Consider the following 27235-nt stretch of genomic DNA (forward strand, 5'->3'; position numbering starts at 1 on the left):
GAGAACAGAGCACAGCCTCCGGGGAGACGCACCTTCCCCCTGGGCTGGGCAAGGATGCACGGGGTTTCCCAGGAGCCGTGGAGCTTATGGCATGAGCTTGAGCCTGAAGAGCCCTGTCCCAGAGGGGAACCCTTACAGGAAGGGGCTGTGGGGCCTCCAGAGGCAGGAGCTGAAGCAGAAGGTGACCGTACCAGGATTTAACTGGAGACTATCGCTCAGATCCAAGTAGGTAGGACAGCATCTGGGAATAATCCAGAACACAGCCCAAGCCAGAGCCAATGCTTGGACACGTGCCCTAACAGAGAGGACCGGGGGACCCCTGCAGTTGCACAGACTGGGGAAAGCTTGTTGCCCCCCCACCCCGCCCCTGGCTCGGTGCCCCACCCTAGAGGAGCCAGCAGGGATGGGGGGCTCGGGACTCCGAGCAGGAAGAGGAGAGGGAGAGCGCACGCCCCCTCCCCTGCTGTTCCCTCCTGCAGGGGCTGGGAGACAAGGCTGAGGGGTCGGGGAGCAGTGGTGCGCAGGGGAGCCGGCTGCGGGGCAGGAGGATAGCGCTGGTTTGCAGCGTGGCTGAAGCCCACCCTGTGACTGTCCTGGTGGGCTGCAGGGCCCAACGGTCCCGTGGTCCCGTGGGAGCCGTCCCGGCGGGAGGCGGGGGCAGCAGAGTGTCTCCTCTGAAAGGTGGCCCCGAGCAGAACAGCAGTGTCTGCTGGTCTCCTCCCGACCGCCCCTCAGGCCCAGCAGCCCCTCCCACGGTGGAGGGACGAGGGCAAGGACTGGACTCCCCCCAGACAGGAGCGCGTCGTCTTCGGGAGGAGAAAGACGCTGCTAACATGGGGACTTGCTTGTGGGTGTCGCGTCCTTCCCAGGCCAGAGGGACACACCGCATCTGGCTGAGCAGAGATGCGCGGCTGGGGCGGGGCTGCTCCGGCCGGTGCCAGCAGACGGTGGAGTCATCACGACGGGTTGCCGGGACTCCGCGGAATGATTAAATTCAAGATCCCGAAGCATCCCTTAGACCGCGGAATCGAACTTCCAGCGGCTCCCCCAGAGAAGAAGCGGGTGTCACGGACATCGTGTGCCCTCCGTGTGCCCCAGCCCGCCCTCCTCGGCACCCCAGGAGCGCGCGGGAGGCCAGGGCCGCTCCTCACCTCTGACTCCCAGGGGGCCGGCTGGCAGGAGGCACCGTCAGGGGGTGGGAGGCCTTGGCTCAGGGAACGAAGGTCACGGCTTCCCTCCTTGCGGGTGTCTGCCGGCATGCGCACTCCCTCTCAAGAAGCCGGGACTTGGGCCAGGGCCCTCTCCCACCGTCCGCCGGGGACTCTGAAAGTACCCTCCCTCCCGGCCCCCAGGCCCCGGGCTGGTGATGCTTCCCCTGCGGCCGCAGGCCCAGCGTCTCTGCCCTGCTCCTTGCTGCGGCCCGAACTTCACACCCTGCCTGCAAGTGGCCCCTTCGTGACCCGACCCTTCACGGGCCTCCCGCCTCATACAGATACGTTATACCCCAGGGGCTCGCACCAAGTCTATGGGACCGGTGGGGCAGGAGGGGGTAAAACCAGGAGGACACTTGAGGGAGCCACTCACAGAAGAAAACATGCAAACGGGAGAGAAATACATTTAAAAATTCACCTGCAGTTTTATGACGCCAACGGGAACAACAGGGAAACGCTGCTGGTCCCCATCAGGCTGCACGCTAGGATGGGGACGGACACTCGTAGACGGTGACCGGCTGCTTGCTGCACGTTTCCTATAAAGTGATGTACTGGTACGTCACCGTGATTTGAAAACGTGGGCAAAGCTCTGGCCCCAGAACTGGGTCCAAGAAAGCATCCTGAGCCGAGGGCTAAGGGAGCACGGGGGTCGGTGACAGGGCCCTGTGCTGTGGCGTTCTACGTGGTAACGGAAACTCCGAAACAACCTAGTAGTCGATAATCAGAGAGTGGTTCAATCGAGGCACGTTCCCTTTCCCAAAACACAGATTAACGATGACTACGGAAATATGGACAGTTACCGACGCTGGGGCGAGGGACTGGGGACCGGCCAGACGGCGCACGCTGGCTTGCATTCGCACACCTTCACAACAGTTCTGTGACAGAAGGCTTCGGCGAGCGGGAAGTGGTTGTTTTCATGAGCGTTTAGCATCACGAGTCAAGAGCCTTAAAAATAGTCCTTTCCCGTGACCTACTAAGAACTTAGGGGGCATTTAGCCTCAGCAGACAGAGCCTGCGTGTGAAGCTGCTCGTGACGGCATCCTCTGTGCACATCCGACACGGTCGAAGAAGCCCGGCGGTCAGCTACGGCGGTCAGCTACGCGGGACGACGGAGAATTTAGGCTCCGCTCTGCCGAGTTATTGGTCTCACTGAGAGAGTCCAAAGAGTTCGTGGCGACACCCGCTCCCTCACGGGCGGAGGCGGCGGCAGAGTCCCCGTGGGTTCTGGAAGCTGCATCATTACAGGCTACACGATCGTGGGGCTCAGCCGGCCAGCATTCCCCACATTTGACGTGTCCACACACATGCGTGCACACACGCACGTGCACACCCAGGCCTCCAGCTCTGCCACCCCCATCCCAGGGCCGCACTCCCACAACCACTGGCCGTCTCCCTCCCTCTGTGTCCATTCTGGCCCTGCCCACTCATGCCCCTGGGCCTTTGCACCTCTTTCTCCCTTACCTCTTTCCAGGCTCCTGCTTCCGCATCTCGAAAGCCCAGAGAACCAGCTGGCGGAGGCAAACCCCCCTGGGCGGGCTGTTCCCTTCAGACCCCTTGGTCCAGTGGTGCAGCAGGAGGTGTACAGGAGGTAACTGACACGATTTGAAACTACAAGTAGGTGCCCACAGCAGAAACCAGCCCCTTCCCTCCAGCGGCTCTAATGGAGGAGCAAAGACCTCAGGGAGTCTGTAAGGAAGGTTCATTCTACCCTCGGGGTTGAAGGGGACCCTTCTTTGCGTTGGAAAGGACTTCCTCTTGTCCTGCTTCCTCCGGGTCCTGGTCTGTGAATTCTGGGCCTGGCAGAACTCCCCACCCCTGTTTATAGGAGCGGTCAGGGTGAGGGACATCAGATACGGCGCTCGAGGTCATCTGGCTCGGGGCTGAGGCAGGAGGTGAGGATCAAAGAGGCCCCGTGTATCTGGGCCCCCGGCGAGAAGCCACACTCCCCAGAGAAGAATGCCGCCTGGCCAGGAAGAGCGGACACATGGTGGACCAGATATCCCCAGGAATTCCTGACATTCCGGACAGCGGCGCTCCTGCCTGCAGTGCTCCAGGCTCTGGATCCGTGGGCTCGGGTCCTTCACCTTGGAGACTGTGGCAGACTTCTCTGGAGGAAAGGGAAGGGCCCCGGGTCTGCCAGGACCGCGCTCTAGGCCTGGAGCACCCAGCCGGCTGGGCTGCTCTGGTCCATCCAGGGCTGGACGGAATGGGAGCAGCCGTATGCGCAGAGAGGCATGGGTCAGGGCAATAAGGCCTATGGGGAGCTCCCCGAGTGGCCTCGGCTGCAGCTCAGGTGCGGAAGGCCCCGGCGTTTCTGGCCTGGGACACCTGGTGGGACCTCCTGCAACGGGCCCCAAGTCCCCTGTCCTGGAAGTGGCACGGTCAGCCTGCGGTCCACCCAGGGCTCTCCCGTGGTACCTCCCCCACTGGTGGTGGGGATGGCACCACCTGGCCCTGCTCTCCGCCCTTGGTGGTGTGAAGGCCCTGGCTGAGCGCCGGCCCTGGGCCCTGTGGGGATGGGGAGAGGAGACGCTCCTCCCTGGAAGGTCGCGGGCCGCGGTGCTCCTGCAGGCAGTGGGTGGGGCAGACTGCTGGCCTCCTTCCGGGACCATCGCTGACGTCACCCGGCCACATCTTAGGGAGCTGTGCTCCAGGGAGGGGGGCACAGGCCCCCGGGCAGGCCTGGGTGGGAGGCCATCTGCCTCCTCCCAGCTGTGACTGGGACGTCGGGGTCAACCCTCATAGGCCTCTGCTCACTCGTCGGAAGCCCCCGTGGAACAGGCGGCGTAGGCGGAAAACCCTCCATGTGGGAGCGTCGGCCTCACCTGGGTTTGTCACTCATCCTCGCTCTGCTCCCAGGAGGCGGGAACTCAGCCCCGCCGGCCCGGGGCAGGGGCTCACCCCGAGCGCCCACTGGGATGCGTCTGTGGCAGCGCGGGGCTGGTCGGGGGGCCTGCGCTCACCCGGGCCGCACAAGCCCGTGGCTCTGGGGAGCCGGTGGGATCCCGTGGGCACACAGCCTGCACACGGCGGGTCAGAGGCGGTGAGCGACCTCGGTCTCCGGGAGGGAGGGACAAGCCGGTGCAGTTCTAGGAGGCTGCCGGTGTTCGGGGAGGGCACGAACTGGCACGCACGTGTGCCCCGTGGCCCGCATGGGGGAGCAGCCCTCGTCCCAGGTGGAGCCCAGGTTCGAATCCTGCCTTTGTCGATCCCTAGCAGGGTGACCTGGGGAAAAACACTCCACGTCTCTGTGCCTCAGTTTCCCCATGTGTAAAACACAGGGTGGGGGGGGACAACCCCGTATTCCCCTCCTAGGGACGCTGTGCCCTGGGACCATATTAGTACATTAGATGGCACACCAGGACCCGAGTTTCTTACGTTCCAAGCAGGAAGTCGGAGGAGAGCTGTGTCCACACGTGCGCAGGTGTCCGGCAGGGGCAGACCGTGGACGGGCTCCTTAGAACAGCAGCTGCGTGACTCCAGCCCCAGGAGCCCCCCCATCAGGGCCCCCGCGGAGGCCGGTCTCTGCTGCCCCCTGGTGGACACACCCCTAACTGCCGGACGGACTCTCACCGGTAGGAGACCCTGAGGGCTTTAGAGGGTCCGGTCACGTGGCTGTCCCCGCGGTGCCCTGGCTCTCCGGACGGACGGTGGAGAGAAGGAACAGTTGTACTTCTCCGACGGGCCGTGGAGGAGGCGGAGCTCTCACTGGCGCTGCCGCGGTTGGCCAACCCCCGTCCCCCTGGCTGGCTTCGCTGCGGGGCAGGGGCGAGGCTCCCAGGAGGCGGGTCACAGGAAGGTGAGGAAGTTCTAAAGGCCGAGCCGGGTTTCTTGTCGCCATCGTCATCCTCCTCTTCGGCCCCCAGCCCTAGCGGAACCAGAGGGTCCGCTCAGCTACCCTCCTTCAGGCTTCTGGTCTCAGACCTGCATCCTCAGGCCCCCCGGGGAAGAGCCCGGCCGCGCCCTGTGGCCTCACGCAGCCTGGTGAGGGGGCACCTGGGGGCCACACCGCAGAGAAGCCCTCCTCCGCCAGCTCCCACGGCATGTTCGACAGAGGGAGCGCACACTGCACCCCTCGGAGCGGCAGACACCTGTCCCTGAGCAAACTCATCGGGCTCCCCTGAGGACTGACCTCACCCAGGCCCCCGGCTCGGCCCGCTGAGCCCCGTTCTAGCGGGGACCCCGCTAAGTCAGTCCAGCACCTGCCCCTGACCCTTGACACCCAGCCCTGGGCCTGCCTTCACCCAGAACCCTGTGCGGCCGGTTCAGCGAGAACGCCCAAGCCCCTCTCGCTCAGCCTTCGGGCTGCAAGTCCACGGCTGCGCCCGCCGCGCACACCATGGGGGCTCGCCCTTGCTCTTGCTGTGACGGTCCCGAATTAAGTCTTCCTGGTCATTTGAGCAAAGGTCCAGCACACAACTTTCGTCCGACAGAATCCAGCAACAGATGAGGAGACGAAAGAAACCATTCGCAGGGGACGAAGGGACTTGAGCCAGAGAACATGGCACCTCCCTCAGCATCGGGGGCATGGAAACGAAATCACTGTCGTATGTAATGAACTGTGGCCAGCACGGGCGTGGCCGGTAAGTACTACTCTGGAAAGAAAGTGACAACGCACGACAAGAACACGGGCTTTGTTCCAGTAACCTCGAAGCCAGGACGGAGGACTCCTCTTCAGGGAGGCACAAAACGAATTCCGATGCGTGCTTGTGAGTGACTGGAAAGAACGGTGACGAGGCACGGGGAGCACCGCTACCGCCCGGGGCCGGGGCTCCCCATCGTGCTTGGATCTATCCCCTCTGGACACGCGGCGTCACAGAATCAGAAGAGGGGATGGGATGGGGCCGGGGCCGCCGAGCCTTGCGGCGGACACCTCTGCAAACGGGCTCCGGTGGGATTGTCAGGGTCCAGGGCCCTCAGGCCCCGGTGTCCGCCTAAGCAAGACCCAGGAGGTGAGAAACTCAGGGCAAACCTACAAACTTCACCCAGACAAGTTTGGACACCTCCGGTCTGGCTGCTCTGCTCTCTGCGACTCGGCTGTCGGCTCATTCGGGTTCCCCTGAGGGGCTCACATCTGGTGCTCATGGCCATGACCGAGGGGGCGGGGTCAGTCATGTGAGCAGGGTGGCCTTGGGCTGAAGGTCAGAGGGGCTGCTCAGACCGTGAGGTGAAGGCTGTAAGGGAACCGGGCTTCGCACCGCGGTCCAGCCTGACTTTCTCCCCGACACCGGTCTGGCGAGCAAAATAAAGGCGCAGCGACACCTTGGAGCGTCACAGAGCTGCGAAACGCCAGGCGTGTGGACCCTGCATTGCAACAGACGGCGTGTGGGACCGGCGGAAGAGGGAGCGGGCTTTCTGCGGGACAGAAAGGGCAGCGACGTCGCTCTGAAGGACACGGTCAGGTGACAGGAGCTTGGAGAGCTCCGCCGCTGTGCTGGTGGATGAATTTCCTCCTTCTGTAGCGCTCTTACCATTGCCGTCATGTTACCCGAGTAGAAACGAGGGTTTCAGTTCCTCCTCTGCAAGAACGGACCCGGGACGTCCCGGAATATGAACTCTGAAAACAGAGGCCGTGGAACCAGTCTGCTGCTTTGAGAGAAACGAGTCGACCCCACGCTTGTCCTCGGTGGCCTCACCGTCCACCCTCCTCCCTGCTCCGTCCGGTTCCATCTCTCGTGCAACCCACTGTTGTCAGTGTGGGTTTTGTTTTCTTTAACATTCGCCGTATTTTTCAGAGAGAGCATTAAAATATGACTGATGCTGGTTGCTGGCTGTGTGACGCCCTTCCACCGGGTGTCTGCAGCGGGCGCCCTCCCCACGCCCTCGTCCTGCCCTGGCCCACGGCAGCACCCCGCGTTCTGCAGGCCGCAGGAGAAGACGTGGTGCGCGCAGAGGAGCGAGGCAAAGAACACTCCACTCAGACGCTCCCGGAGAGGCGCCGACGGTCCAAGGTCCATGGCTAGTGCGAGAAACTCTCGAGTGGCTTCCTGGAATGGGGTCCCCCCCTCCCGCCACCGTGGGGAGGAGCCGCGGATCCAGGACACTGGGTAGAAACCACAAGAGCACAGAGCGCACCTGTCGAGACAGACCACAGGACTAGGACCCTGCCGGTCCCATTCGGCTGTGGAAAAGCCAGGGGACGGCACCCCACGTCCTTGGATCACAGCTCCAGCGAAACAAAACAACACTCAGATCAGGAGCAAGGGGAGGCGGAACCCACCCAAAATAGATGTTGCGGGCCAAGGTCTGGGAGACGCTGTGTCCACAAAGCATGAGCGAGAGGGGAAAACAATAACCTGGCAGCCATCCACACGTTTGGCAATTACAAAACAACAACAAAAGAAGAAACAGACTGACGATTCCAGAGAAACAGTCCATTCTGGGGGGAAAAATATAACCCAAGGGGGGATTCTCCATGTGGACTTTGAGTTCATAAAACTTAATGAAACCTTGAATTTTAATAAAAACAGCGGAGATGAAAAACAATGAAATTAAAACAAAACAACAAAAAACAAAACAAAAAACCTCACATCAGAACTGAGGAAAAAAAAAACACAGGTGCCCAAAACCCCAACGCAGAAGAAAAGATAAAATTTCCAAACCGATAAGAAAAAAAATCCCTGAATCTGCGATGGAAAGTAACACACCATCTTTTACAAGAGTTAAAAAAAAAAAGAAAGAAAGAAAGAAAAGAAAGAAAGAAAGAGCAACACTCAGACGTCCTAGCAAGATTACTGGGTGTGCGCACTGAGGAAGGAGCCGCAGGCAGGGAGAGAGAAAGCAGGCATTTCTCAGGAGCACGAGCGGCTGGTCTTACACAGTACACGTAGCACGCGGCTCACAAGAACCGGGCGGCAGGGGAGGTCTGTGAACTCCCTGCCTTGATTAGGGTCCGTACTCACTACTGAAGTTGGCAATTAAGAAAGCAAGAGATTAGGAGCGCCTGAGGGGCTCAGGGGGTTAAGCCTCTGTCTTTGGCTCAGGTCATGATCCCAGGGTCCTGGGATCGAGTCCCGCATCGGGCTCTCTGCTTGGCAGGGAGCCTCCTTCCCTCTCTCTGTGCCTGTCTCTCTGTTACTTGTGATCTCTCTGTCAAATAAATAAATAAAATCTTAAAAAAAAAAAAGGCAAGAGATTTAACATAATATGTAAAGGAGAGCACCAGAAGTACCAAAAACCAGAGAACAACCATGAGAACCCAGCGGGCGTGAGGACGAAGGGAGGAAGGCGGTCACCTAACGGCGCTCGCTCTGGTGTCTCCAAGGCCACAGGCGAAGGCTACCACGCAGGTGTATTAGATCAAGGAAGGATCGCCGATCAGAAAGTCAGAAAGTCCCACTGACCTTGTTTTCGACAAAATTTAATTCACATCAGCGGGATCCGTGGATATTCCGGACTGCCCCCGCCCAACGCCGGTGGGTCTGCAGGTCGGCGGGCCAGACATTTCGCGGCAGGGATATCACGGAGGCTGTGGCCAGAAGTGTTCGGAGGTCCCCCAGCTTGCAGGTCGGCGAGGGCACAGGTGTAGCCACCTGGAGCCTCCAGCTGTATGGGGCCGCCCACGGGGCTGCGGGGAGCGGAGAGCTGCGTGAACTAAACCGCTCGGGAGAACAGACCAGAATGTTCCCTCTGGTTTCTTCCAGCAATTCCACTGCTAGGGATCTGCCCTTCAGATAAGAATCCAAGTTTACCAAGATATTCCAGCAGCTCCACGTGCTAAGGAAAAACCCGGAGAAGGCAAGGGTCCCCAGGCAGGCAGTGTACAGGCCAGCAGGGGGTCACCCCTCACTGCTACCTGCCCACTGGGCGCTCGCGGCCGGAGCCCCTGCAATACTCCCCAGCTTGTGCCCGCTCCCCGCCGGGACGCCCCCCCAGTCAGTCCTTCAGAACAACCACATACAAACGGGATGGTCTCACGCTCACCCCAACGCAGCCCCAAATCCCTCAGGGCATCGCAGATTCCCGCCAGACCCGCATACCTCTTCCCTCTTTACGGGGGTGCTGCACTATGCCCGACTCCTCTGGGCTTCCCGCCATCCCTCCTCTGCTCCTTCTACCACAGGGTCTTTGCACAGACGGTCCCTCTGTCCCCACGCCACCCCCCGGCACCACGCACCTCTTGCATCTCACAGTTGCCATTTTGTGCGTGATGCGCACTCGTCTTCCCCCACCGGGTCATCACATTTCAGGACAGGAGGGGCTGCACCTACACTGTGCCCGGCGCCCAGGTGTGGCCGGCGCGTTCACGGACGCCCTGAGCACTGGCTGCCATGGCCGCACGTTGCACGGGGAACAGTGAGGTTAGGACATCCTGACGTGGAAAGACCACGAGAAAACACAGGCTCCCTGAGCGCAGCGTGGAGGTGCGCTCCCCGCGTCCGGCGGAAACCGCGATCCAACCGCAACAGCTGCCGTCTCGGCCAGGGAGCACCGCGAGCGGGCACACGGCCCCCGGGGCTGCGCTCAGGGGCTCAGACGGCCCTGGTCAGGACGAGGCCTGGTGGCTGCAGCTTGGCCTCGCGCACCGGCCCCCCCCCCACCCCGCTCGAGGTGTGGGAGACGCGAGGAAGCCCTCCTCCCGAGGGGGCTCGCGCGCACGGACCCCGGGATCAGCTCGGACCGGGCCTGACGCCTTCAGGCCGGCAGGGAGGGCAGGTGGAGGCGGGGTGACCGTCCGGCCGCCGCGCTCCAGCCCAGTCAGGGGACACAGCGGCTGGAAGGAACACGTCACGACAAGATGCTGAGTGAACTTTTTTTTTCTTAGAAACGACTTAACAGGAGCTTCCCCTGAGAGGCGGCAGTGGCAGGGGTAGGCACGAACTTGTCACTTTGTACCTTCCTTCAGTCACATTTGGAACCACGCACATGTGCTATTTTTGATTTGATAAAGTCACCACGGAAGTCTCGTACAAGTAATTTTAGTTCTCACCGATGACACCGGCAGCTGAATCCTGCCGGCCTGACGCACGAACAGCCACAGCCGGCAGGAGCGGGCGGCGCGTCCCGTCAGCACGGGACACGGCGAGCTGAGGCACTTCATCGGAGAGCGGGCAGAGGTGGACGAGGTCACGGAGTCTTCGATCCCGCCTGCCGACTCCCGCCGCCCACCCTCAGCAGCGTCCCATGACGTGGCACGCGCGAGCCCCACGCAGGACAGGAGACACAACCCGGACCCGGACGGACTCCATAAACCCACACACGCACCGACAACCCCCACGGGATTCAAGGTAAAGGACAGCCGCGTGACGTCCTCCGCACCGATGCGGGGGGTCAGACATCCTGCCGTCCCACCGCACATTCAGACCCCGAGTGCGTGCAGGGCTCCCGTGGAGGCTTGACGACAGTCCCCAAGGCCACGTGTGCAGCCCAAAGAGCCCGGTCCTACCAGTCCGCGTCTGTCTGGTCAGCACACGGTGGCCCCGATGAACAGAAAGGAAGGAAGCACAGACCTGGCGTGCCCGTGGGCCAGGGCCGGCGTGGCGACAGGAGCGTGGCCGCAGGAGTCAGTGACACCCCCACACCAAAACGGGAAAAGCAAGTCGGGCTTCCACGTACAGTGACTTTGTGGTAAACGCGACTGTGTCATTGTCCAACAAGAATGACAAGACCCCGTTTTCTCTCTTGAAGCCGTTTAGACAGTTCTTCTCACGTGGACCACAAACTGGTCCGATAGGCACAGCCCTTCCAGAAGAAAGTAGGATGTCCTCGGCGAGGGGTGCCCGTGCCCGCCCCGCCCGGGGAGCTGCCTGCCCGTCCCGGGGCTCCTCCGAAGGGCCGTGGCGGCCGCTCACAGCTCCTCCCTCTCATTCCCAGCTCGACTGTCTTCCTTTGCAGCCCTGGTGGCCCGAGACTTCGGGTCCCCCTCCTGCTTCTTCTTGCCCTTCTCTTGCTTTGTTTTATTCTTCTCTTTGCTTCCCCCACCTCTGCCGGGGTACACCTGCCCCTCCAGGGTGACGTCGGCGCACCTGTCCTGGCTGACTAGAAAGTCCTTGATCTCCCAGGCGTAGCTCCCGTCACGAAGCATGAAGATGGCGCGGTCTGATCCCACGATGAACCTTGACAGAGACATGCGAGCGTATGGTCAGAACACACCAGTAAAGCGTTCACAGGCAGAGCCGCCCCGCGGCACGTAACCAGAAAAAATAATCCCCCCCAAATCCAACAAAAATACAGAAGAAAAACCTGTAGTTTTCAAGGCCAAGTATCTATTGACATTAAGGTTCAAAAGCACTCGCTGACTGAAGGGTTTCACGCGTCAGCTCAAACACCAGACACACAGAAGCCGGCTGTGCGTGGTGTGGATGCCCGTGCAGAGACAGCGTTGGCAAGGGTCTGGGGGGACCCCCTGGGGCTGCGGGAGGCGGCTACCCCTTGAATCTGTTCTGCGTCCTGAGGTGTCCAGTGAAGGTTTCCTCTGCCCAAAGCCTTCTGCGGACAAAGGCTGAAAACCAGGGGCTTAGGTTCGGTCGCGGTGAGGGGGCCGTGAAGGCTCAGTGACACACTCGGTCACTGGACAGAGATCCCGAGCCCAGAGGGTCACACGTAGGCCAGCACTCAGCAGGTCCTCAGGGGGCAGAGGAGCAGACTGAGGCCTAGGCGGCCCCCCTGGTGTGGCCGGGGCACAAAGGCCTCATCCCCAAGGGCCGTACCCTGCCCCTCGGAGGGCTCTGACCGTTCACCTGCTCCCCTCACAGCTGGTCACGCCGACGAGAGCATCACACGCTCGCGGGCACTAAGTGCTCCTTCCCATTTTCTCACCGTTCTTCTCTACAAAACCAGGACGTGGGAAGACCCTGAATTTCAGGACCGTCGCTGGGGAGGAAAAAGGCAAATCCTCAGCATGGCAGCGAGGACCGCACTGGGCTGCGAGCACCGCACCCTTCACCTTCCTCCAGCCGTTGGCTCCCAGCCTGAGCGTGGACGCACCCCCACGGAGGGACCCCGGGGGCACTGCGTCAGGCTGTGATGCATCTGCCCCGCAGACGCTAACCATTTCCACCTCGCTCAGATAAAGCAACAGTTAACACCACCGTCCCGGGGACAAAGGCACAGAGCAGGGCCCGTGGCCCCATCACAGAGCTGGGTGGTGACAGCCAGAAGCCACCCCTGCAGGGGGCAGAGCACGCGGCGGCTGAAGCGCCAGGCCAGGCACCTGACACCTGCGTGACATCGTGTGTCCGCTCTACTCCGACAACAGGAAAGTTAAAGATACAAAGAGAAAGAAAACTTGAGGATCAAATGAGACCGTAAAAACAAGCTTGCTGGCTGTGACCAACAATGAACACTCTTCTAAAAAAAAAAGAGAGAGAAAGAAATACATGTTAAGAGGAAATCGGAGACAGGAGAGGCCAGGGCACGAGGACTGCCAGCAAGGACACGCTGCTGCGGCCATAGGAGGCCTGGCACAGCCTGCCGTGTCCCCAGCCAGCCTGCCGGGGCATTACCTCTGCACGTCGTAGTTGGCATTGAAGAGACTGCCCTGCCAGAGGCTGGTGATCTCTTCTGTCTCCTTCTCCGTGGGGCTTCCGGACACGGTGACGAACATCATGAGCGTCTTCCCCTTCTTGGTCATCTTCAGGATGCTCTCAGGCTTACCCGGGTCTATCTGTGAGAAGTCGATGGGCGCCGAGGGCCTCTTGTGCTCTGGGAGATCCCCTTCTTCGATGTCATCATCCTTCTACGAGAAGAGAGCACAGAACACATGCGTGATCAGACGTGCTCGCTGGCCGGCAGGTGCATGTGTATGACTTAAGTTCTCCCAGGAGAAAGGAAACCCAGTTCCCACCCTCATTCAACCTCTAGGCGCAGCCCTAGTCTCCAGCAGGACTGAGCACCCGTCACTCCAGGTCACCAGAGACTCTGCACAATGGCTTATTAGCTCTTCGCCTCTGGAGGAATCTACCCAGCATGGCAGAGTGTAAAAATGACCACGTTCTGCTTCGGTCCTACAATGAGCTGCGACACGGCAATGAAGATGTGTCCCAGACCTCAGAAAGACAGGACTGAGGGACCGACGCCGGGCACAAAAATCAGACGTGCTACAAGCCTGTTACCTAAAGCTCAAGATCAAACACAATTAACCTAGGATGACGGAAACCAGGAACAGTGGCGACCCCTGAGAGGCAGAATGAGGTCGGGCTGACTGAGAAGGGACACAAGGGAACTTTCTGAGGTCACGGGACTGTCCTCTATCTTGATGGTGGCATGGACGACACAGGTGTATCCCTCTGTCAAAATTCACAGCACCCTACACTTAGAATCTGCACTCCACGTACTGTTAACTAAACAGTAAGAGCCGTGAACAGACACTCAGTTCTAGTTAACAGGCCTGGTTTTTGCAGTGGTGTGAACTAGCAAGTCTCAAACTACCGTGCGAGAGTTCTAGGCTTCCGCCCGTGGACAAGTAAATATGTGGAGGATAATGGCAAGCCTGTTCTCCACACTGGGGAAGGGAGTTCTAGGCACGGAAGGGGGACGAGCACTCCCTGTGGCATCAGGCTGGGGCTGGGAGGCACCAGAGGGAACACGTGACTTTTCACAGGTAGGCAGGCAGGTAAACAGACTGATAAATAAAAATATGTAAAAGCCAGAGTCCCTCGGAGAAAAGACTAATAATCTCAGCCATAAAAAGAAATGAATGACTGGTAGGTGGTCCCAGAAAACACCTCACTAAGTGACAGGAGCCCCTCACAGAAGACCTTGGTGTGCAAAGCCACTGATGAGATGTCCAGAACCGAATGGGATTAGTGGCTGCCTGGGGCTGGCTGCAGGGTTGGGGCATGTGGGGGAGGGGGAGTGAGGCGAGATTTTGTTTCTGGGGCGATGTCAAGGTTCTAAAATTGAGACAGGCGACGGCTGCACGACCCTGTGAAAACACCACTGAAATGTGCGCTTTAAAGGGCTGAATTGTGCGGCAAGTGAATTACCTCTCAATATAGCTGTTATCGAGAAAAATGAAAAACGACCAACCTAAAATGAAACAGAGTCCCTGTATCACTCTTCTGTGGTCCTCTTGACAAATCAACAATAATGGACTTTTAAACTATTTTTAATAAAGGGGGAGCACAAGAGCCTTCTACAGCAGGGCTTGGAGCCGGCCCCCCTTTATTCCAGATTTGGGATCTAGCGTTAATCCACCTTACCACCTGGCTGGCCTTGCATAGGACTCCTTACTCCCCTGGGCCTGCTTGCTCATCTACAAAAAGCAAGGCAGAGCCAGGTGACCCCCAGGGCCCCGCCAGCGTGACGGCACACGATGTACCAAGCTTTCCTCAACTCTGACACCCTCCCCCACCTGACCCGTTTTTCTTCCTCCTTTGGCTTTGTGAGCTGATGGCTCAGCTGTCCCGAGAGGGGATCTGGGGAGGCTTAGAAAATCCCTTTCCTCACCTATAATGGGGAGGGGGGCGGCATCTCCCTCCTAGGGTCTGGGGATTCGATGACATAAAGACAAGCAGTAAACAGCCGCAGAAATCACACCTCCAAGCACCTATGGGAATCCCACTGACAAAATCAGGCGGGACTGCCTGGCCGCCAAGTTCACTGGCTGCTCCCGCCTTCGTTCTGCTCTTCCTTCTCCGTAACATCTGTTAAGGTCTCCTCAGAACACCTCAAGACTTCCGGCTGGCTCAGGAACCTAGACATTTGTGTTTCATGCTGATCTCACTCGAAAGCTCAGGAAATTAACGCAGTAGGTCACAGGCGGCATTTAATGAAAACTATGTAATCAGAAGTCCAGTGCGTACAGCAAGGGTACGGACCGTTTCAAACGAAATTTCCATCTTACAGCTTCATGTGTGTTTCCATTCCGAAAAAGCGGAGGTAGAACGGCGCCCCAACAAGGCCACCAGTCCTGCTCTATTTAGTCCCACGGCTGCTTCCCTGCGGAATCTGACCTACTGTCCCTACTCTATCCTTGAGGAAGCCATCAAGCCCCTACCCCAGGCACTCCCAGACCCAGGCCAGCCCTGCCTCTAGGCGTTTTCAACCGGCTTCCCCACTTCTCCACTGCAGAGCTCAACTGCCCTTCCGGCAGATCCTTTCCTGCTCCTGTGGTCCATGATGGTACCACAAGCTGGCATGTACCGAGCAGCGGGTGCCCAGCCTTCAGGACGACCCTACAAGGCTCCCGCGGAACATGGGGTGGGCGAGGCTCAGAGAAGACAAATGTGACTCGAGGCCACATGCCAGCCGGGGTGACACGGAAGAGCAAGCCCACGTGGCTGGCTCCGGAACCCCTCCCCCCAACCTGCCCCTACTGTGTAAAGCGTCATCAGAGAGTGGCCTACCTTTGGTTTTCCTACACCAGCTGGGACTCAGCATGAGGTCTAACACAGCAGAAAGAGTTCTCTTGCCCCATCCCCACCCCCAACACCCGCGGCAGGCCTCTCCAGGGCACACCAATTCACCCACTGGTGGGAAGGAGTTGGGGGATGGATCCAGGGACCGCCACTGGGGGAGGAAATATCACAGCTGGGGGGCGTGGGCGTGGGGGCAGAGCTCCCGTTTGTGGAGCGTCTGAAAACATTAGCTCACTTGGTCTATCCTGCACCCTGCCAAGGGGGATGTTTCTGGCTTTACAGTTAAGGAAAGGGAGAGTCACAGTTACCAAACAGTAAAGCTGATTCAACACCAGTGGTTTGAGCAGATCATGCTGTCGCCTGCCTGGTCACACAACCCACCAGCCACCAAGCTGAGCGTACGATCTCTCACGTGTCTCCCTTCCGCTCGATCCTGCGGCTTCTGGCTTAACCCAGGCCCTCCTCGCTACCTGTCATTTGCACTTCTGTTCACCAGTGTGCAGGGCACTGCAGCGAAAGCGTTAAAAGGACAGCCCTGCAAGTCCAATGACAAAGTCTGAAATCCAGTTTACTTGCTGTGTGACCTTGGGCAAGTTACTGAGTCTCTCTGAGCTTCCCTGTCACCATCTAGAAAACAGGGCGAGAGCGTGAGACGAATGAATGTGCTCCGAGCAGTCCGGTTAGCTAATGAAAACTCAGTAAACATTAACCAAGGAGTCGTTTCTGCCTTCAGAGTCTCTCCCTGCCCGTCCATCCTAACCTTTGCCAACCAACCCATTTTTCTAACCACGACATCCCCTACTCGAAAACCTCCAACAGCGGAAACACCCACTCCAGGGCACCCTCTGAAGCCTTTAAAGGGTATGATGAACACTGTGCAGTGGCCGTGGGGAAATGCTCAATCAAGTGAAAAATGAACAGCAGAAAATTACACTGATGCTATGCTCTCAGCTAGAAAACTGTCCGCATACAGAGGGAACACGAGAGAGTGAACGCACACTTCCGCCCGAAGGTAGGGATGATCACGTCTAAGCATCCCTGTGTCCCAGTATTTGGGTCATGCAGCTTTGCAAACTCACCAGCGACGGCGTATTGCCTTCTAAACAAAGTGCAGACCCCAGAGCATTCAAGGTCCAGGCCGACCTGGTCCCCACCAACCTTCCCGCCCTTAACTTCGGACAGAGCTTTTTCCAGCTAAGCTACCAGAAGATTCACATGCCCACGGCTTCCAGTGGGAGTTGCACTATCCTACCTTCTATCCGGGCTTTCTTAAAGCTAATCCTCCCGCTACTCTGGGGTGGGGACGACTAACGTCCTCATTTTGCAGACAAGGAAACTAAAGCATGGACAGGTTCTCTGGCAGCCGAATCTCACGTGTTCTGAGACCCCCAGTCCTACTCCAAAGCCTGGGCAATTGCCACTGGCACCCTTCTGCCCCGTTCGCCCGTGCCCCACCCGCAGCTCCTGTGGCCCAGCTCCCGCGCCCTCCTCCAGTATCTAAAATGCCATTTCCTCCCTGGGACCTTTTGAAAGTCCCACGACACTTTCTTCCTTTTTACAAAACTCAGCAGTTCCCAGTTTGTATGAGGGTTACTCGTCCTGTCCCCTAGGTCCTGACAGTGGGACATCCGGCTTGTCTCCACCGCACCCCCTCTGCCTAGCTCCCAGTTTTAGTTATTTCCGGGGTAGGACTTCTTCAAGAGGTAGTGTTCTCACACTGGGGGATCAAAACCTTCATTTGCTCAAGTCCACAAAGAGACAGCAAAGGGGGAAGGAACTGCCGCGCAGAGTTCCCTCCTCGTCCGTGGGGTGCACACCCAAATCCACCCCAATCTCGCCATCAGGGCTGATAACATAGGAAAGTACAAGTCTGCTCTCTCCCAGCCCAGCTCCTCAGACGGTATTTTAAACTGAAAGCCTCTATCGGACACCACCATGCGCACAGATACCCACAAAATAAAGACACCAGCGTGGGAAGGCGTCATCCGGTGAAACCTCAGTCTGCAGATAAGGAACCTGAGGCCTAGAGAGGAAACAGGGCTTGCCCAAGATACGGTGAGCAGAACCACGTTCCTGACTGCACTCCGCCAGCCACGCAACTCAGCCGGGACCATCCAACCGCCTTCGCAAGGGAAGAAGGCTCATGTTCTCCTTTGCCGAACTTTCTCTAAAAAGATGACACACTCGGGTGGTGCACGTAGGACCCGAAAACCCACTCCCGCAAACACGCCTCTGCTCCTTTAAAGGAAACGCGAGTTTCCTGCGGGCCACCAGCCCTTGTTCCACCCCCGCTCCCGAAAGGAAGCCCCCCCCCAAACTACAAAACTCTCCGCAGAGATCCAGCAGTGAGGAGCCCGAAGTCCTGCTGACCTGAAGTCGGGCCACCGACTGGAGCTGGGAGGACCCTCGCCCTCCCACCCCACCCCCACCCCCACCCCCACCCCCGAGCAGGGCGGGAAGGGCCCCTCCCCACATGCCGGGCCCACTGGCGGCCTCCGCACCGAGGGTACCGAAGGGCGGAGGCGTGAGGGCCGGCCCGGGACCAGCGTGGCCCGGGAAGCGGGGCAGGACCGTCCTGGGGAGACCCTGGGGCGGCGGGGGCGCTGGGGGGCGGCGGCGGCTCGCGCGCGGCGCCAGCAGGGAGGCCTGGCCTGGGCAGAGGGGCCGTCAGGGGGCCGGGAGACACCCGGGCGGGGCGGCGGAGGGCGCCGGGGGTCAGCGGGAACGGGGCCCGGGACGCGGCGGGCCGGCCCAGTGCGCGCGCGCGGACCTCCCACTGCTCCAGGAGACGCGCCATGTCCGCGTCGTTGTAGTCGCGGATGTCCTTCTTCTTCCGCGGAGGCGGGCTGGCCTCGCCGGGCGTCCGGGCCGCGCCCTCGGCAGCTGAGGCCTTGGGCGGCAGCGGCGGCAGCAGCAGGTCGGAGGCGCAGAGGAGGACCAGGGCCGCGCGCGCCCAGCCGGAGGCCGCCATCTTCGCCCGCCACCGCGGAGACCAGCGGTGCGCGCGCCGCCCGGCCCCGCCCCCCCGCCCGCTTCCAGCCCCGCCCCCCGGGCCCGCCCCCGGCCGCTTCCAGCCCCGCCACCCCGGGCCCGCCCCCAGGCCGGCTTCCAGCCCCGCCCCCGAGCCCGCCTCCAGGCCGGCTTCCAGCCCCGCCCCCGGGCCCGCCCCCAGCCCCGCGCCGGCCTACCAGGCCCCGCCTCGTACCCGCCTCCGCGCCATCTTGACCCCGCCCCGCCCCCGGGGTCCCTCCCGCGGTCCGGATGGGGGTGTCTCCCCGAGCAGGGTCAGCGCGGGTCGTCGGCCGGTCGGCTCGCGGAGGCCTCGCCTTCTCTCCCTGCGGCGCAGGCCACGTCCACCAGCCCGGCCAGGGCCTCCGGGAGCCCCGGACAGCGTCTCGCGGGGCCTCGCTGTGCGGCCTGCGAGAGGACCCGGAGGTGCAGTCCTGGGCTCCGGGGAGGCCGGCCGGTGTGCACTCCCTCTCCGTCTCCCGCGGCTTCCCTGGAGGACGGGCGGCCGCCCTGCGAGCGAGCGGCAGGTAGCTCGGCTCGTCCGGAGGCCACGCCGGACGCGGCTTTGCGGTCGGTCCAGCTCGGCTTCGCAGGGTCACCGTCCTCTCTGGCACGCGAGGACCCCCCCGCAAAAAAGATTATTTTTTATTTTTAAGACAGTTTCAGTATTTCGTCTGATTTTAACCCAATGCTGTAGGCTCTGACTAATGCCTTTGGAGGTTGGATCATTTTTGTGTGTTTGCTCAGAGCCGGGACCAGAGATGCTTTCTCTGGTCTTCCTCTTAAAGTTTTAATGATGCGAGAAAGACACGAATCACAGATTATAGTTGTAAGATACTCGACATGATGCAAAGTTCCAAACATTCCACCCCACCACCATACTCCAGCTTCGTTCGTCACATACACATTTTTCTCTACATTTATAAACATCAGAACGTCACTGGAAACGGGATTCGTACAAATTCGTTGCATCGATGCGTATGTCTACGGCAGAGTGTACATATTGGTAAGCATGTTGGCTCCTTAAGTGTTTTCCACTTAGCAACAGGACACGGTGAACTTCCCTCCTTCATTCTTCAATAGGTATAGCCTGCTTTTTTATTAATACACCAGTAGTTTATTTCCCTATTACCACACCCCCCATTTATGGACACTTATTACCAATTTTTATGCTATTACCAAAAAAAAAAAAAAGAGCCACAATAAACCTCTTTCATTCATGCTTTCTATTACGGGCTGAATTGTATCGTCCCCAGATTTCCTATGTTGAAGTGCTAATCACAGTCCCCCAGAATGTGACTGTGTTGGGACACAGAGTCTTTAAAGAAGTAACTAACTTACGATGAGGTTGCGGAGATGGGTCCCAGTGCCCTATGCTCTTCTCCAAGAAGAGATTAGGTCACAGTCCTATAGGGGAGAGACATGGGAAGACACAGGGAGAAGGCGGCCATGCACAGTGACGGAGAAAGGTCTCCAGAGACACCAACCCTGCCAACACCTCAGTCGGGGACTTGCAGCCTCCAGAACAGTAAGGAAATGTGTCCTGTCCTTGAAGCCATCTGCTCTGTGTCACTCTTAGGGCAGCCCTAGCAAACGAGTCGATCCCTGCTTCCCGGGATTAGACGCATAAGCTGCGTGTAACAGAAAACCGCGCTCCTTTTAAAGTGGCTTCGACCAGAGAGAGGGCTTTGTTTCATTTCTCTTTCTCAGAAGCGCTTGGAAACTGAAGCCGGGAGGGCTGGTCCTGGAGCTCCTCAGTCCCCTGGCACCCGGCCTCCTCCTTACCCTGCTCCGTTCTGCAGGCTGGTGGTTTACTGTCCTCAAGTTCACTGCGGGTTCCGTGATGGTGACTGGAGCTCCTGCGTCGAGAAGTAAGAAAGAGGAGAGGTGTCCAGGAGCCCAGTTTTCTCTGGAGTTCGCTTCCTTTAAGCAGCCTGCTCAGTTCTGCCTGTATCTGGCCAGAGCCGAGCCCTCCAGAGAGGGAGGAGGCTGGGAGACTGTCTTCTAGTTGTATACATTGTCACCCCAGATAAAAGCGGGATCGTGTTATCACGGGAAGAGGGGAGATGGCTGTGGACGTGTCTGTGCCTCCCTTTCACCCTGAAGACGATTGTGTGTGAATTCTGTCCCGCTGCAGAGCTGGGTGACCTCGCCTGTCCCCACGCATGCGTCTCTATGTATACAGACAATGACATTTTTTACTGACATGGAGCAGAGACTCTAAGAAAAAGAGGGTTCCCCCCCCCCATTTCTTTTCTTTTCTGAAATCATAGGGGAAATGTCATAAGCTTTCTCCCCAGGGCACACGACTCCACCCAGTGGCTCCCCGCCCTGTCCTGGTCCAGTCACGGCTAAAACACATGAGCAGCTGTGGTTGGTCATGTGCTCAGCTGGGAGGGGTCCCGCCAGTCATTTATTTTGCCAGCTGCCAAGCGAAGGTGCAAAAGTGTGGAGAGTCCTGGGCCACAGAATCTGGTTATATGGGGGGGAAGAGGGGGAGAGGGTCATTTAGTGTTTCACAGAAATTCTTGGGATCATATTAAAAAAAATTCCACGGCTACTGACTTTCATCGAAGGAACAAATCAATTCAGTTTAAAATCCACGGATGTGAAAACATCTGGACTGATTTTTCACTGTCACCATTTTGGTGTTTGGAAGTTGACTCAGTTCAACTCGGTGAGAATTTATCTATCGAGGGCCTGTGGTCCAGCAGATGAGGCACTGACGGAAGGATTAAGGCAATAGGGTCCCCACTTGAAAGAGCTCGCGGTGCAGCGGAGGAGATAAAGGATATGCGGGTTCCGGGAGGTCAGGACCTGAAGGGAGGATCTGATGGTAATAATATCGCTGTTTTAAATAAGAGGAAATGCTGGTTTTGGAACTACATCATTCATCAGAGGTCCCGGGTGCCTCGGAGGATAGGATGTGTCTTTCTTCCATGTAGCACCCACTGGGGTAATCGCTGAGCCAGTCACTTTGTGAAACTGGGAGCCACGGGCAAGAGTCACTGGAAAGGACTCTGGAGGCAGGGGTGCTCAGATGGGATGGGAGAGGATGTGACCAGGCCCGAGGCAATGCTGTAGGGCAGGAGAGGAGGGGAGCCCAAGTGAGAGGGATGGCTGGTCATGGGCTGAAGGAAGCCATGAACTTCTCACTGCTCGGGGTTTAATACTAACTCCCCCTCCAAGTGGTTCAGCGACTGCAGATGGTTAAATTGAATCTCACGTCCAGCCATCTGGATAACCTGGGTTTATCCCGGCTTGTGGCACTCAGCAACAGAGCAAGGAGGCCTGGGCTGGAGGCTGCGGCAAGACTTGCCTGCAGTGTCGGGAACCAGGTAGTCGTGACGTTCAGAATGCTGAAAAGCGGGAAAGGCATACGTACTCATCGATCAGAACGGACGCCTGTGACTGAAAGGACACAGCGTGGTTTTGGAGGCTCTGGTGCCCCAAACATTAACCATTTAAAGTCGGAATCTTGGAGACCGATGGGAGGAGGGTCCAGGGGCGGAGCTAAGGTGGACACGGGGAGACCATGTCTCTTTACCACCTTTTCACTTGGCTACCTCGGAATCCAGTGCAAGGAGCAGCGAAACAGAGTCTCCCGAGGGTTAGCTGCCCCTCAGTTTACTTACATGCAGCCATTCCAGATTTCCAGAAGAGACGTGACTGCCCCAGGCTATGGCGAGAGTCCATTCCTGATCACCTGATTGTTTGTGAACAGAAGAGTGGGACTCATCTAACGAGACAACAGTTAAAACCTGTGTTTGCTAAACACGGTGACAGTAAGTTAAAAGGCAAAAAGTACATTAAGCTCCAACAGGGTAGGGACAAAACTAGCTTACAACTCAGCAAGAGACGAACTCCCCGGCCGAAAAAGGGGAAAGGCCACGTACAGTATCTTTATTTGTGCAAAATCAGTCCATGGCCAACTTATATATGAACAAAAAGTGCAGAACCTCACTAGGTAGCGAAGAAATGCAAATTCAAACAAGATATATAAGTTTACCCGTCATCTGGGCTAGAATATAAATTAAAGTCCTGTGCACTATTGTCCGTGCTCAGGAAATAAGCAGTCCCATTTGCTTCCAGGGGTACGGTTTTTCTACATGAGAATGAGGTGAAAAGTATCAAAATCCTAAAAAAGAAAAAAAAGTCCATGATCTAGAGAATCTGAAAGATTGCCCCGGAACTAGCAATTCTGCTTCCAAGAACGGACTCCAAGAAGACAGATGATGAAAACAAGAGTACTGTGAATAAAATCGAGTGCTTACCACATGGCACAAAGTCCTCTGAGTGCTTTAGATGTATGGTTTCATTCGCCCCTTGTCATAATCCTATGTCCCGCTTTCCATAAAGCAGAAGGACCTGACATGCTCAGTGACTTCAGACTGTCAAAAACCTGCACGTACTGATGGCAAACTGTAGCCCACGTATGCAATGGAAAACTTCACTGTCGTTACCTGTGATTCATAGGTGCTCATCTGTTCATATTAAAAATGTTCATTTGAATTGTTAAATAAAATGTTATAGAACGGTATTAAAATCACACAGCTATGCATACGTCTGCATAGGAAAATAGCCCAGTTATGTCTCTAATGGTTTTTCCTAAGCAGTGGGATTTCAAATCAGTTGTGTTTTAAAAGGGGTAAGACACACGTAAAACACAGGGATGTCCCTAAACATTGCAGGGGAAAGAAGTCTAATTTCAATTAAAGTACTCAGAACAATATGCTTCATTCAAATTATCCCTAATACTGCAGTTGCCTTGAAACCTTGAGGATCAGACCGGAATCTGCTAGAAGAAAATGTAGGACTTTTTTATCTGTGTCGACTGAGACATTCCCTACCCTTTGTTGGCACAGCGATTTGCAATGACAGTCAGTGAACTCACAATCTGTGTTTCCAGAAAATCATCTCCCTGGGCTCTCCAACGGGCTAGAAGAGAAATGGGGTGAACACACTTGCTAAGCGAATAGACCTCAGGCCTACGCTTCAACCCTAGAGCCGTGAGCTATAAATCCTGACCACACCCACGGGCCGTGTCCCTCCCGTGGGATGGTGACTTTGTGTCCGTGGCTGAGCAAGAGCTGCGGCCAGCGGGATTTGGGTTCGATGAAAGCATGCCTTCTTGCAGAGAATGGCCAACAGGTTAATTCATTTTTTTATCGCTTCCACAAAATTTATTGATGACCACACATGCATTGGGTGTGGGGGGAAGAGGGGGACAGATCAAGTCCTCGTCCTTAAAGAGGGGCCGGGGTTGTGGGGAGAGAGTACTCCGTGAGTACCCCAATGCACACCAGGGGCAGAAGTGCCTGACCCTAGAGTCTGCGTGGGGGTCAGGGAGGCTCCACGTGGAGGGAGACCGCGAGGCAATCCGTAGTTGCTGACTTACTAGGTGCTGGGCACCCCGAGAGACAGAAAAAGAACTTGGCATGATCAGTGTTAGGAACTCGATTCAGGGAGCTGAAGCCTGGATCTCGGCATTTATCTTTTCTGCCCTGCAGAATTCTGGAAAATACCTCTCGAGATCCTTTACCAGTAGGGAGAGGAGGTAGAGAATTTATCCGTGAAAGCAACCTCCACTTCTGCGTAGGCATCTCTGATGAGCTAGACGGGAGAACATTCCGGATCTCCCAGATCTTGGGAGGTGCTCACGTGCGCCTCCCCTGGTTAGCGGCTGGCACACCCGCCTGGCTCTCATACTCAGCTTCAGGTGGACAGAGAGACAGGCCAGAGGGAAGGAGTGGGGGCAGGCAGCAGGATGGGGAGCATGTGGGAGGGATGGGTGAGACCCTCCCTAGGTGTTCTCATGGGCTGGGAACAAGACACACCAGAGAGCAAGGCGACAAGCTGGGAAGGGGGTAGTGGGCGCTTCCGCTGAGCCAGAGCTAATCTCGCAGAAATGGCTAAGATGGAAAGTTTTATGTAAGGAATATAGAGCCACAATTCAAAAGAGAAAAGCCAAACCCAAAGAGTGTTCATGCCGCTATTTTATACCTGCTCCATGTCCAGGGGGTGGACACACCTTCTAGAATAAGCGAGGAAGGAGGGAAAGCCTATTTCCCCAATCCCGGCTGGCCGCACCCGTCTGTCCCGCCTTCCCGAACCCTCAACCAGCTCTTTCAGCTTCGGGCTCCTTTCTTTGTTAAACGTCCACGAAGCCAGGCCGGGCACTGGGAATACCTTCTCCAGGCGCCGCGCTATTTCCTACCGGCCCGGCTTCCGCTTGTCTGCTCCATCCACCGCCCTCCCCAACCCTTCAGCCCGTGCAGCTTCTCTCACCCGATTTCCACTGGAATGAAAAACACTTTGCACAGTGCCTTGGGTTCACGTTGTATTTTCAGAGAGGGTCGGAAGGGGTAACGAGTGAGGCTTCTGAAGAGAAAGCCCGCATCCCAGGGACTTGAGAGGCACACACGGCCGCCTTCTGTTAACTTAGCTGGACTGCCGTACGCTACAGCGACAAACCACTGAGGGTCCGCGGTGTGACGCGGGGCTCCTGCCCGGCTCCTGTCGCATGTCCTGTGCAGGTCAATGCACGGAGCGCTCCAGCCGCTGGGCTTACGCAGACCCCACCGTCTCGGAGCTGCGCCCTCAAGAACCGTCCCCCCAGTGCTTGGAGCAGGGGAAGAGAGAATTGCGTTGCCTTGGCTGAAAGGAAAGCACATCACTTCCCTCCCATTTCACTGATCACAACTGACCAAGTGACCCCGCCCACTTGCCCCTGGCCTGTTCTGTGCGCCCCACTATCTCTGAGGCAGCTCCTTTCCTCCGTGCGGTCACTATGCCAGGGACGACCTTATGACGACTTGCTTATGTGGCTGCGTTGCCTCTCTGGGCTCGACCCTTTCAAAGACTTTGTTACTTCGCTGTAACGTGGGTGCCTAGTGTAGGGGCCACTACATGGTAGGTGTCCAGTGTTTGTGGACTGAACGGGCCACGGCAGAACGTCAGGTAACCTGAAAAGAAGGCGGAGGCGGTCCGGGAAGGGTCTGGGTAAGAGGAGACACCAAGAAAAGAATCCTATCAGTTTTTAAAGCTAACGCAAACATAGTGGAACATTCTATGTGTGACCAGTTCAAGGGGTACGAGGTGTCCAGCAAAGAGGAGAAGACATATATAGAAGGAAAACAGCCCCCTCCCCGGGTTCCAAGTAGCTTTGGGGAAAAATCCCAATCCTAGAGCAGTTTCATGAATCCACTAGGAACGGTGGGAAGGGTTTGACCTGTCCTAATATGTTTTTTACGTAAGAGTAGGGTGCTTTCCTGGGTTACCACAGAAAGAGCTTGATCAGTCCACCTGGTTCCTGATCATAGAAAACTAAAAGGGATTAACCCTAGGTAATGGCTGCTTGTTGAGAAAACCTTCTGTTTTATTGGCTCTGGCTGCAAAACAAGTGAGTTCGTCTAGATTCTAGAAATATCCAAGGACACTCTCTGTTCTAAGTCGGGTGACTACCCATTCAGGTCTGTATCTGTTTTTCCTGGTTAACTTTTTAATAGCATATTTCAAAATTCACTCTCAGAGCGGTTTCAGTTTGGATGGTAAGTTACAAGGTCATCTTAGTTATAAGTGACATTAACTGGCTGCCTGAAAAAAAAGGTGACCGTGGGTCCTAGGAAGAGACAGAGGAACAAACATTTCCGTTGGCGGACACACCCAGCTGGTGCTGGGCACCTGGAGGGCCTGTTTCTGGACTAAGAGGTGCCCGCCCCCCCCACCACAAGGGAAGGAAGCCCAGGTGCTTCAACCGCTTCCTGAAGGGCAAGGTCTGGGTACAACGAAAAGAGGTCGGGAGTAGGCTCCTCGCCGGGCCATCTGCTCTGTCCCTGTCCTCAGGAAGGCGCTGGAGGCATCAGCGGATCAGTTCCTTCTGTGTAAAACCGGACAGCGGGGTTTACCTCCAAAGGCTGTTCCTCTTCGTGAACAGCGGCCACTCTGATCCCATCGCCGCGGAGCGGAAGACACACAAGTTAGGAGAAAGCCCGCGGAGGGAGGCTCCTGATTCTCCCAGCTCCTACTCCCGAGCCAGGGACTCGAGCAGTCAGTGCCCGCAGTCTGACTTGGAGAGCAGGAGACGGACCCTTGGGGGGAGGGCTTGCACAAGGTCACAGAACTAGACGGCTGGAGAAAAGGCTGACCCCAGGAAGTCTGGTTCAAAGCCCGCGCTCAAGCACAGGAGGGGCCCCGAGCCGGCTCTTCCGACTCCCCAGCGAGTGCTCTCCTCGGCCCACACAGCCCTGCAGGGTCTACCCCCCCAACTCCCCCCACCCCCGCGGAGGAGGGCCACGCACAACAAAGGGCAGGGCAGGACGAGGGCTGGCGAACCCCGCCCGGGTCCCGCAGAAGGCGCGGAGCGGCCCCCGGCACGCCGCCCGGGCACGGGGGACAGCGTCCTCCTCCCTTCGGGGCAGAAACAGTCCCCTTCCAGACTCGCTCGCGGGGCGGGGAGGAAGCGCGGCACCCGGGTCCGGCTCGGGGTCCCCGCGAGGCCGCCGGAGGCTGCGCCCCGCGCCCCCCCGCCCCAGCCCCCGCCCGCCCCCCGCGGGACCCCCGGCCCGCGCCCGCGGCTCCGCGCTGGGCGGCGGCGTCCTCCCGCAGCCACCCAGCTTCCCGGGGGAGGAGCAGCGCATCGCGCAAGCATCCGGGAGCGGCGGAGGGGGCGGGAGGAAGGGCGAGAGGAGGAAGCGGGATTTAAACGAAAGGCGG

General features: G+C 57.9%; 1 protein-coding gene across 1 annotated transcript; it reads right to left on the minus strand.

Annotated features, from left to right (window-relative positions):
• Window positions 1-9951: 9951 nt before the first annotated feature.
• Window positions 9952-18542, minus strand: MESD (mesoderm development LRP chaperone). Its single transcript, XM_046009686.1, has 3 exons — window positions 18282-18542; window positions 12656-12888; window positions 9952-11266 (listed from the first exon to the last, which is right to left on the minus strand). Exons 1-3 carry the CDS (start codon window positions 18480-18482, stop codon window positions 10999-11001), a joined length of 702 nt encoding a protein of 233 aa, XP_045865642.1. The 5' UTR covers window positions 18483-18542; the 3' UTR covers window positions 9952-10998.
• Between the last annotated feature and the right edge of the window lie 8693 nt (window positions 18543-27235).

This window comes from Meles meles, chromosome 6 (assembly GCF_922984935.1).
Source record: "Meles meles chromosome 6, mMelMel3.1 paternal haplotype, whole genome shotgun sequence".
NCBI classification, from domain to species: Eukaryota; Metazoa; Chordata; class Mammalia; order Carnivora; family Mustelidae; genus Meles; species Meles meles.